Raw genomic sequence first — 12912 nt, forward strand, 5'->3', positions numbered from 1 at the left:
TATGTAACATTAATTTAAAAAAAGATTTTTTTTTTTATTTTTTATTATTATGATTATTTTATTGCAGGTGTTGGATTAGCTTTCATAGCATATCCTCGAGCCCTCTCTCTGTTACCTGGACCTCAGTTCTGGTCTGTTCTTTTCTTTCTTATGGTACTCCTGCTGGGCCTTGACAGTCAGGTACAGTTATTCAACATCACTTATGCACGTATATTATATATAACTTATGATATTTTATATAATACCTCATACATGCGGTCAACCATAAAGAATAAATATATATATATATATATTTTTTTTTTTTTTTTTTTTTTTTGAGTCTTTATGGTTGACCGCATGTATGAGGTATTATATTTATGTCTTTTAAAGTTTGTGTGTGTGGAGAGTTTAGCCACAGCTCTCACAGACCTGTTTCCTGGAGTTCTAAGAAAGCGGCGAGAAGTTTTGGTGTTGGGAATAGCCATCATCTGCTTCTTACTGGGACTGCCATTCATCACAAAGGTATAAAGAAGACAGACAGACAGATAGATAGATAGATAGATAGATAGATAGATAGATAGATAGATAGATATTATTTAGATGATAGGTTTAGATATTATCTAACTTTTATTTATGCAATATTTTAGGGAGGAATCCATCTGTTCACTGTGATGGACACCTACGGCCCAAGTGGAATTAACTTGCTCTTTATCGCCTGCTTTGAGACGATTGTTGTCGCATGGGTCTATGGTATGAGACATTAACACTTTCCTGTGAAATTCCTAGTATCTGACATACAGTACAATACACTAAAGTATGAAAATCTTTTTTTATTATTCTTATTGAACATCTTATTTCTCTACATCACATTATGGAAGTAAAATGGTTTGTAAATGCTGTTTCACAAAAAACAACATTCTTTACATTATACAGTTGCAAGAAAAAGTATGTGAACCACTTGCAGAATTTGTGAAAATGTGAAAAATTTTAACAAAATAAGAGAGATCATACAAAATGCATGTTATTTTTCATTTAGTACTGTCCCGAGTAAGATATTTTACATAAAAGATGTTTGCATATAATCCATAAGACAAAAAATAGCTGAATTTATTAAAATGACCCCATTCAAAAGTTTGTGAACCATTGATTCTTACCTGAATGATCTACGACTGTTTTTTTTTTTGTTTTGTGATGGTTGTTCATAAGTCTCTTGTTTGTTCTGAGCAGTTAAACTGAGCTCTGTTCTTCAGAAAAATCCTCCAGGTCCTGCAGATTCTTCAGTTTTCAAGGATTTTTTGCATATTTGAACCCTTTACAGCAGTGACTGAATGATTTTGATATCCATCTTTTCACACTGAGGACAATTGAGGGACACAAACACAACTAATAAAAAAGGTTCAAACATTCACTGATACTCCAGAAGGAAACACGATGCATTAAGAGTCAGGGGGTGAAAACTTTTGAACAGGATGAAGATGTACAAATTTTTCTTATTTCGTTTAAATATCTTTTTTTTTTTTCCATTTAGTACTGCCCTTCGAAAGCAACAGAAGATGCTTACATGTTTCCCAGAAGACAAATTAAGTATAATTTACCTTGATCTTCAAATTCAAAGTTTTCACCCCCAGGCTCTTAATGCATTGTGTTTCCTTCTGGAGCATCAGTGAATGTTTGAACCTTTTTTATTAGTTTTGTAATGATCTCTCTTATTTTGTTAAAATTATTCACATTTTCACAGATTCTACAAGCGGTTCACATACTTTTTCTTGCAACTGTATATCAAAAATAACTTTTCTAAACTTGCAGCAAATGCATAATTATCATGTACTAAATAATTATTACTATGTAATTACATTGCAATATGACTACTCATTATGTGTGACATTTGTGAGTGTTTATTGAACATTCACATATTCCTAAACTAGTTTACAGAGTAGTTTAAGTTGAGTAAGCATATCTTTTAGCCCTATGCTAAATAAAACAAATAAAACTCTCTCTGCAATTTAAAGACCCCACCCCCACAACCCACAAACAAACACACAAATACACACGTTGGGTTTCCATGTTTTATCAGGACTTTCCATAGACATAATGATTTTTATACTGTATAAACTGTATATCGTATATCCCCTAACCCTAACATACCCCTTAAAGCCCAGGACACACCAAGCCGATGTCAAAGAACAAGCAGTGACAAACGACGAATGCTGACTGTGTTGTCGTCTCTCGTTGGCTGCGTCTCAGCCAAAAAGCTGCACTTGAACATACCAAAAGTACTAAAGGTGACTCTCAACTAGCACATGCGCTCTGTGCCTGCGTGTAATAAATATCTGTCTATATCAGCAGGTATCACTAGTCTATTTTCATCATTCAATAAGGGAAACCGAAACTAGGACTGCAGATATACAAACCATAAATAAATCAGCGCTTGCTTATCATTTTGAATATAAATCACGCTGATCACTTTCTTCATTCCAGTTGGCTCATGTTATTATGAAAATATTTGTGCATTCAAACGTAAGATGAATAAATGATTGATGATTAAAATTATAACAGCCTTCTGTCTGTACGTTTTTTTCTTCTTTGCTCGCTTTCAGCACTTTCGCTTTTATTCTCGTGCACTGACTCGTTCGCTAAGCTGAACAGCCAATCAGAGTTCTCTCTCTCACTGATGGCCTGACGCTGATTTAACATGCTGAATTGGCCCAAAAAACCCTGACAGTGTCAGATTCAATGGTGTGGGATACCCCGAAAAAACTAAGCTGACAAACGTTCAAGAATGGCCCGACATTGCCCGACGGCCTACCGTCTGCTTGGTGTGTCCCGGCCTTAAACCTACCCATCACAGAAGACTTTCTGCATTTTATAAGCTGTTTTCCTCATGGGGACCAAAAAATATCACCACAAGGATTTTGGATATTTCCATCTTTGTGGAGACATTTTGTCCTCATAATGTAGGGTTTAACAGGACTACACACACACACACACTCCCACACTCAAAACTAATACTGTGCAATAACTGCAATAAGAAATCTTCAAAATGGGTATAAGATAAACAAGAAAAAAAAAGTCACAAGACTGGTTTTCAGGTGCAAACCGTTTCTACGACAACATTGAAGATATGATAGGATACGCACCATTCCCTGTGCTGAAGTACTGCTGGCTCTTCATTACCCCTCTCATCTGTGCCGTGAGTTCACATTTTGTCTCTAGCACTGTCACACTGTAACTGTTTTGGTTTATTGTCCAATCTGCGTAGTTTTCTCATTAGTTTACCATTGATTATTTCACGTTTTATTGGCCATCCAGCTATGCATCAATTCCTTCAATACATCAATATGTGCAGTATGTCTGTCCCAGTTTGAAGCTTCCAGTCGTCTGTCTCTTTTATTTTTATTGATCTGTTTTACACACTTTAAAATGACTAGTGGCAATCTATAACTACTTAAAATTTAGATTTACCCATTTCGCAGACACTTTTATCGAAAGCTATTTTCAAATGAAAAAAATATAATGATTGAGTGATCATTTTGAAGCTGGTATTGCAGAGCTCAGGTTGTTCAAGGTCTTTAAGGTACATTAACTTTATAGTATGTTCAGGATGTTAATATATATTTTGTGCAGTTTATACTATGCACATATATATTCTTATTGTAAAACATATTTCGTTAACCATTGTGAAATAAGTTCTTTATTGAATCCAGTATAAATTTTGAAAGTACAGGAATTTATTTATTTTTTCCCCTCAGGCTACTCTGCTGTATAGCCTGTTGGGTAGTAAATCTGTGTCTTCAGTTCAGTCTGTGCCAGACTGGAGTTACAAGTTTGCACCTCTGCTCACAGTCATTCCTATGATCTGCATCCCAATCTTCCTGTTCGTCTCTTTAAGAAGGGTAAGAGAAACCCATCAATTAATCAACCCATTCGTTCATTATCCAGTCATGCATTCATTCATCTTTCCATGTATCTTAGTCAATTCCATCTGTCACAGCATCTGCTTTCCATTCTTTAGTACTGATATTGACTTTTTCAACACATTCTTACTCCCAAATCGTCACTTATGGAACTTATGGACTCTTTGCCGTCCCTTATTTATGCAGGGTACTCCGTTGCTTTGATTGAGAAACCTATTAACATATTAACATTTATAAAATGGTTAGTTCCTATTCTTGATTCTGATTGGTCAATAGCTGTGTTTTATTCACGATAAAACACGGCTATGACCGCTTCACCCAACGGTTCTGTGTATCACTAAACAACACCCTTAGCAACCACTCTTAGCAACGTAAACTGTTTGTTCTCAGTTGATATTGAATATTGAAGCTAACTATATTATGTAGACCTAGAAGATGTGAGAAAGAGATTGATTGAGTGAGTTTATTACCTGCATTCAGATTAAGCATTTTCCTTCAGGTCAGTCCTATGTTCATAATAAAAAATCTGTTTAAATGTCCGATGTATTATCTTGTCCTTTTAACAGTTAAGGGGTTTTCCCATGAGTGACAGCACTAGTCAAGACATTTGTCAGTTGCGTCTTGTTCCGTGTTCACAACAATTCAGTCTTTTCAATGTAAAAGTCTTCGCTACTGACTGACACACTCATAAAGACAGTTTTTGCAGCCATCTAATGGCGTAATAATGTAACTTCTGTTGCTGTTCATGGTCAGGGACTATTTTTTTTCCGGCGGAAGGAAGGCTTTTAGTGAAAGTTTACTTCATGAAATTTGCATTGATACATATTTTTGGCTTTAATATTTGTGTTGTGTGGTAACCGTTTTATAAAAGCAATAAGGTACTCGAGGCTAGTGAATTGCTTACATATGTACATGACATATGTAAATCATTTTCAATTTAAACATCCACAATAATGTTTTTATTTACATTACACTATTTAGACATTTTTGAGCACGTAACCCAACCCTACCCCTAAACCTAACCCTTTGCATATTAAATAATATAAAACACAGGATATAACTGTCAGGGTTATGTTACGTTTCATTGTGTTTTTGTTCATTTTCCATGTTTGGTTCTTGTTTCTATAGTTACTAAGTTCTCTTTTTTTGTCACCTAGGTTACTAATTAATCCCACATGTATCTAGTTAAGTTCACTGTGAATAAGTACTCCCTGCTTTGTTCATTAGTTTGTCGGTTCTTGTTGTTATTATGGGTGGTACGAGTTTCTGTCCCTTGTGTATTCTCTGCGATTATTAGTGTTTATCTTGGATTACCTGCGTCATGCAACTTCTTAGTACCACCATATACGTGACAATTACAGGCAGATACAACTACTGTCACAATTTATATTCCAAGTGTTTTGAGGCCAAACAATTGATTTGTGTGAGAAACAGACCCACAAGCTATATGATCGTCTCCATCCGTCATAAAGCTCAGATCCTGTGCATACATTCAAAAATTGCCGAGAAGCATTACGTCAGCTTTGATTGTGAAATACCATTGGCTCTCATGTGTCTCGTGACCGATTGTGTCATGCTAAAGTTTGGTATCTTTTGAATGAGATATAACTGTGTGTGTTCTCGGAGCAGGATCACTTTCAGCAATTAAATCCTTATGTATTCTTTACATAAAGATATCTTCTGAAGACTTGGAATGCAGCACAAGTTGTTTGTACTACTTTTATACTATCTTTTGGTCAGTCTTTGTAATAAATACCTCTGACTGTACAATTATTTGCCTGTTACATGTTTTATATTGTTGATAGGTGGTAGATTTAGAGTAGAGGTGGAGTTAGGTGCTCCAAAATATCTATAAAAGTATAAATATTTATACAATCATTTCTACTTTTACAAATGCATACAAAGAATTAAATGTTTCTTGATCTGACACATAAGGAAAAAGTACACTATATGTTTAAAAATGTGACGAGCTGGGAGTGAGAATGTGTTGTTCTACTATGTTGTTTTACCATTTAACACATAATGGTGCGTGCAGATATATTAAAATAAAATTTATAAATAAAATACCAGGATTTAATATCTAGGTCAAGGTTAAGGTCAAGTTTATTTATGTAGCCCTTTAAAACAACATAAATGCTGACCAAAGACAAAACATCCTACCTAATACTCAACAGTGATCACCTACTTTTTCAGCTGTCTTGGTTCTGATAGTATTTTCCCCCATTCATTTCTCAATAGGGAAATTATCATTAGGTGATTGAACAGGTTCATTAGTTCATTAGTTTATATTTCCTTGGTAAAAGAGACTTTTCTGATTGGTGGATCTTTCTTCAGAATTGTGGGTAATGTAGTCCTTCATGTGAATTGGGCTAATGAACATGATTTTATAAAAATGCACTAAAAATCACATTGACTTATGGTTTCTACAGAAGCTTAAATTATCACTATCCTCAGAAATAATGGTAATTTATGTATATATATATATATATATATATATATATATTATATATTATACATAGTGTACTTAATTGTTAATAATCGCTTTATTTATTAAGAAAATGAATGGGATTTTTACTTTGGGAACCCTACTGATGTGAACTATAACAACCCATAACTTCAAACACACATTTAATGTAATTTAAAGAAATTAATGTAACAGTCTCCTTTCTATCCCCTCAGGGTCAAGACATCATCACCCCCTCTAGTGACCTGAAGCAGCTCCGACCAAACAGTCCACGCCTCACACTGTTTAATCGTGTAATCATTAAACCACAGAGAACTCGACACATTCAGGAAGATGGAGCAGAGAAAGCAAACACAGAACACAGTAGTGGAGTTTGAGAAGGCAGAATGATGATTTTATTTTAGGTTATTATAGATAGAACTTTAGATACTATAAAAAGCGATAACCTATTAGTCATATTTAATAAAATTAGTTAATTTAAATATAAACTATAAATTAGATTACCTTACAAACCATTTTATTACAGTATATTAGGTTGTTAATAAATATCACTCAGGATGTCAAATGAACACAATTAGGTTCAGCTGGAAATATGACTGTTAATATGCATAATTAAGGGTATTTAGTTTGTTTTATTATTTATGCTGATGTTCTCAGGAGAACTAGAACTGTTTTTATGAGTTCAAATTTAGGGTTACTGCAGCTGAGGCAATTTAAAACCATTAAATATATATTTTGGGTTGGGGGGTGGGGTTGAAGAAACACTAAAACATAGTATCCTTTGGGGTTTGACTATTGAAGCAAAATGACTATATTTCAAGCTTCAAAATTACCATTTTATGCAGTAAACTTTTTAGTTATTAGCAACTTTATATATGAAATTTCATATGACATAATAGCATGGATCTCAGAATTAATTTTAGTCTAAATATGTTAATTTGCCTGGTTTACATCTGTTTACATTGTTATCTTGTTTTTCTATTTTAAAAATTGTAATTTGTATTTTAGTTTTAACCATTTGTCAAAAAAAGAAGTCTCTGTAATTAAATTGGTGACTGAAACACTAAAACTTTTCTATCCCATTTCTATAAGGAATGTAATATTTGACATATTTGAAATATTTCCTTTAATTTAAATTTATTTCATTCTGTCGCACTAAACATACTATTATTTCCATTTTTTTTTTTTTTTTTTTTTACTTTAATGGACAAATAGGCTAATTTGTTTGGGAGGAGTACAGAGACGGCCGTAAGGTCGTCAGGACACTTTATGCTTTCCGTAGTCTGCTGAACCCATCATTCATAGCAGACCACAAGATTTTTGTGTTGATTGTAGCCAAAGAAGTGGATGCAACTAAAATTCCCATGTTTTGAATATCATATATTGAATATCAAGATTGGTTAAATACAGGGACTTGTCTAAGAAAAAACACGCAACATGTCGTCCTTGTCATCACAGAATCTGACCAATGAGAATGAAGTGTGTCGTCACCAAGGCTTTCGCAGCCGATTTTGAGCAACTGTAGCGCCTGACCTACGCGGCTGGTCTTGTTTTGCTCTCGCGGTACTTTGATGGCACATGTGATCGTAAGGCGGCTGCAGCACTGATCAAAGTTGGACAAATGTTCTAACCAGAATGCATTGATTTTGCCAGGCGGCAGCTGAACCAGAGATCGTATTATTATGGGGAGATAAGAGGGTCTGTATCTCTTACCATTGGAGAAAGCATAACGGCTAACTTAATCACATGCGGCACCTCTCAGCCTATCGTGTCGCCGTTCAAAACTCCTTCCTGCGTACCGCCAATGCGTACCGCCAGTTAGCATTAGCCGTTACGCTTTTTTGGCTAAAGGTTGCAGGCTTGCCTTCCAGTGGCTTTGGCTGAACTTCGTGGCACTGCATGAAGTCGAACAAGCCTAAAAGCGGCTGCACGAGCACTGATGACGAAAGCTGTTCCATGATTGGCCGGATTCACGTATATTTACTCTCACACCTTCAGTTCCACTAATGCTCACAAATCTGTATAGATCCCACTTCATTGGTATTTAAATAGTATAGGCTTATATTATGTTGAACTTTATTCTTGTGTAAACAGACACTGTATTAAACAGTAGCCTACATAAAATATTGAATGAAAAATATCTCTGAAACATTTGTGTATTTGAGAAATATTGCATTTATTTCACTTCAGCTGTGTTAAAGCAGCGTTTCCCAACTGGGGTGCCATCTGTCAAGAGCATGATTTCATTCCTGTGCTTCATTTCCAGTGCGTACACATAAAGCCACCTCTTTTTCATGGCTTATTGCCCTTATGGTCAAATACATACGAAAATATTGTCACAATGTCCATCTTGCTTCATATTCATATAAACACATCAGTTATGTCCTATGTAGTGCTGTCAACGTTAATGCGTTAATGCATGTGATTAATGTTTTTCAGTTTAACACTATTTAACACGATTGACCAGCAACCGTTTTTTCTGACATCCTGTGGCTAGCGTCACATTATATGATCACGCTCTTCTTTTAGTTATTTTGTCATAACATTCAGTGTAACACATGTGGAAATAGTTTTTGAGGCAATTATTTTAGTATACTATGATGTCATAATGCTTGCAGTGCTATTATTAGTATATACACACAAATACATGACTTGTTTTTCACTTTGAAAAACTGTACTTTTAAGAGTATTTTACTGTAAAATTGTCCCATTATGAAATGTCCCATTAGATCTATTATGATTTTTAAGTAAGGGTAATTCCTTTTGTTTACTGTAGCAGTTTTACAGTTTTTTTTTACCATCAAAGTTACGATAATTTTTTACAGTGTACACAATAGTTAAAGACACCTAATATACAGTTGGAACGATAAGACTATAAATTGCACTGATCGCTCTGGATCATTGTCCGAATCCTCTGTAATCTCTGAGTATTGTGCACCTAATGCAATTTTTATGACCTAAATCTGCAGTGAACAATTCGTTTTGTTTAAACTACACTTGGGGGCATCATTCTCTTTCCACATAGCATACATTTTCTACAAAAGCACTGATCTCAAAGTGCAGCAAGAAATTGAAATTCCACTCAATGAGGCTCTTAGGAGGGACAGTTTGCTGAAGGTGCAAAATTGCTGCAGGGATTGTGGCAAATCACACCACACTGTCATCTGAGCATCTCTCATTCCCGCCTTCTTGTCTCTCAAATACACACGCTCTCTTTCTCTCCGCAGGTCCTGTGATGTAGATTTATGTCCCCTGTCACAGTATTAAAAGATGAAATTCCTCAATGTTACCCTGCTATCTGTGCATGCCAGGGACCCATGCAGCTCAATAACTTCTATACTTCTAACTTCAATAACATCTGCAGGCGTGAACTGCATTGCCACACATGCACAATGAGAAGCTCTACACAACCTCTAACAAAAAAAAAATCTTATTCTTAATGAGTATTTTTGTCTATAATTAGACAAGAATTAGTTAAAATATCTAAAAATCCTTGAAACGAGATAAACATACTAGACACAGACCCATTGGAAATACTGGTACATGTCTCTACTGTAGGTACATACAGTATACCTATATTCAATTCACTGCATTTCAGCTGAAATGAACACCAGTGGGAGTAAAACACCAATTTTTTTTTCCCCTTTTCTTTTTTTCAAAAAAATAATGATTACAGGACCAGATTATTGATTAATAGACTTATTTTCGCAGTTCCTTGTGCAATCCTACTATGTTATTGTTACGGCATTTGTGGTAAGCAGCCCTCACAAACAGAAAAATACTAGAATAAATCTTTAATAGAGATCGCTGGAGATCAAAATAAATGCAAACAACACCGAACCAAAACCTGTGAGAACACAAGGCTGAAATACACAAGGGACGCTAATTAACAGAAAGTGAAACAGGTGTGCAATCAGTACTACTCAGTACTTACTAATCAGTAACCAAGGGAACTAACAAGGGAATACAGACGGGTAAACAGACAGAGGCCCAGTTTCACAGACAGGGCTTAGATTAAGCCAGGATTAAGCCTTATTTCAATTAGGGTATTTAAGTAGCTTTTATAAACATAGCCTAGAAAAAAACATTACTGGTGTGCATCTTGAGACAAAACAATGACTCTGCCATATTTTAAGATATGTCAGTGCAAGTCACTTTCAGTTAAAACAGCTCAAACATGCATTTTAGTCTAGGACTAGCTTAAGCCTTGTCTGTGAAACCGGGTGAGGGAAAACCAAAACTAAAACACAAACAAACTGAACATAAACCTGACAGTTATGACCTCAAAACACTTTTACCATAGTCTATGATTTGTAAAATAATATACATTTTTATGTTTACATCACATAATCAGCTCCATATGGTTTTTCTTACATACTTATCTTGCTCAGTATAGCTCACCTGGTACAGCAGAGGTCTCCAAACTTGGTCCTGGAGGGCCACTGTCCTGCAGAGTTTAGCTCCAACCAGCTCCAACACACCTGCTTGAAAGTTTCTTCTAGTGCAGTGGTTCCCAATCCTGGTCCTGTCTCCTTTCTCTGACACACTCTTTTCAGGTCTTGGAGTCTCTACTAATGAGCTGAAGACCTGGATCAGGTGTGTTTGATTAAGGAGACATGCAAAATGTGCAGTGTTGGGGTGCCTCCAGGACCAGGATTGGGAACCACGGTTCTAGTGAGTTAATTGTTGTTGGAGCTAAACTTTGCAGGACAGCGGCCCTTCACGACCGAGTTTGGAGACCTCTGTTGTCAGGATCCTCCTCTGACAGTCTTGTCAGTTTTGTCCTTGTTTAATGTATCCTTGTTTGTCTTGTGCTTGAGCACATGGGTCTGTCTTTGTGTTGGCCATATGCTCCTCTCATCCCGCCTTCTTGTTTTCAGTCTAATTGTGTTCACCTGTTCCTCATGTGATCTGCTCCCTTTATATTGTGCTCTTTTCCCTCATTCTCCATTTTTGCTTTCTCCATTTTTGTTTCTCCATTTTTGTCGCCTGTTGGTTACCTAATGTCACCTGTTGGAGTTTGGGTTCGTTGCCGCTGTTGCCTTTGCCTTGCTTAGTTGGGGACACGTGATATTCAACAATGTTTTCGATCTGCCTGCATTGACACCATTGTATGCGAATAGAACTGAGCTGAACAATGACATCACTGTTTTCTCCAGTGCTGATATATAGATAAATTACCTAAATTAATATCTATTGATTTTTACAATGGAATGAATCAATACTGAATTTAAGCTAAACAATGACACCATTTTCTTTAAGAGCTGCTGTGCAGCCAAAATTATTTAGCAGTTATCACTGTAAAGCTGCTTTGACACAATCTGCATTGTAAAAAGCACTATATTAAAGGTGACTTGACTTGACTTGACATGTCTTTGCATGTGTTCTTTGTGTGCGTTGTGTTTTGCCAAGCCTAGTTTTGAATTTATTCTCTTGATAGTTTTTGCTCAAGTCAAGTTTCAGTTTTTTGTTCTATTTTTACCTATATTTATTTTTTGAGGATCTCTCTAGTTTTTGCTTTTGTTTCTCTAGTTTAAGTTCCTACTTTTCTCTTTAGTTTTCTTGCAAAGTTGCAGTCTAGTTTTATATTCTTTTGTTTTAGGTCTTGTCATTTATTCCTAGAATTTATTTCTTTTGTTCATCTCTTGTTTACTGGTCAAGGTTACTTTTTGAATTTCTATGTCTTTTATTTCTTCTGTTTCCTTTTCTATTGCAGTTATAGAGTTAGTTTGCATTTTTTCCTAGTCATAGTTTTGACAGTTTTTATTGTGCTCTTGTTTCTGTTATCTCTTTGTCTTGTCTCGAGTCTGTCTAGTTTTTGTCTTGTGTTGGTTCCTGCCCTGCTCCCTGTATCCTCCCTGATAGCTTGCGTTCCTGACCTGGCAGCCTACTCTGGTTCTTCAGTTACATCTCCCAACCTCATCCAAACCTCTGGTTCCTTGAGCTGCTGCCTCGCTGCAGTTGAGTTTGGAGCTATTTCATCTCTGACCAGCCTGTTCTCCTTCCTATTGTTTGGACTGTGTTCCTGCCTCACCTGTCTTGTGTCTTTTGTTAATAAATATCACCCCCACTCATTCTGTGTCTGAGTCCTCCCTTCTCAAAAACTTGACAACTGTGTTACAGAATTGCACTTGCGGTGTGGAGCGCCTGGGTACAAGCCCTGTGAAACACAAGTCACAAAAAAGAGCTCAAAAACTTGTAGAAGCAAGCTGAAATAGCATGGTTGCTTCAGTAAACTCGTTTTTACCTCACGTTTGCTTTTGTTAACACCATCTGTTAGGTTTAGGGCAGGGTTTGGTGTATGTACATTAATTTCAAATGCTATAGAGCATTAACTTTTTTGTGTTAATCACTGGACATTTCATTTCTGAACTGTCATGATATGTAATAAAACATTGCCAGATTGACATTCATCTACATCAGATAAACCTTTTAGGACATTTCACTTTGAAGGTTTTGTGCAACCTGCAAGAAGAAACTTAATTTTCCAACTATCATTCTGCAGAAATGGTGCAACATGCACATTCTTCTCTGTTTTCAGAGAATGCATCTTTA

The 12912-nt window shown here is 35.8% G+C and overlaps 1 protein-coding gene across 3 annotated transcripts in view; it reads left to right on the forward strand.

Moving 5' to 3' along the window:
* The window catches only part of LOC127511046 (sodium- and chloride-dependent GABA transporter 2-like), a 47647-nt gene extending 39150 nt beyond the window's left edge, over positions 1-8497 (forward strand). For 2 of the 3 annotated variants that reach the window (XM_051891374.1, XM_051891375.1), the window contains 6 exons: positions 68-180; positions 370-501; positions 627-729; positions 3069-3169; positions 3729-3872; positions 6573-8497. In XM_051891374.1, coding sequence (XP_051747334.1) covers positions 68-180; positions 370-501; positions 627-729; positions 3069-3169; positions 3729-3872; positions 6573-6734 — 755 coding nt within the window. In that variant the 3' untranslated portion in view covers positions 6735-8497. Of the gene's footprint in view, positions 1-67; positions 181-369; positions 502-626; positions 730-2133; positions 3170-3728; positions 3873-6572 lie in introns of those variants that run through there. The other variant, XR_007929825.1, reaches the window with a different exon arrangement.
* Positions 8498-12912: the final 4415 nt, after the last annotated feature.

This window comes from Ctenopharyngodon idella, chromosome 4, assembly GCF_019924925.1.
Source record: "Ctenopharyngodon idella isolate HZGC_01 chromosome 4, HZGC01, whole genome shotgun sequence".
NCBI lineage: Eukaryota > Metazoa > Chordata > Actinopteri > Cypriniformes > Xenocyprididae > Ctenopharyngodon > Ctenopharyngodon idella.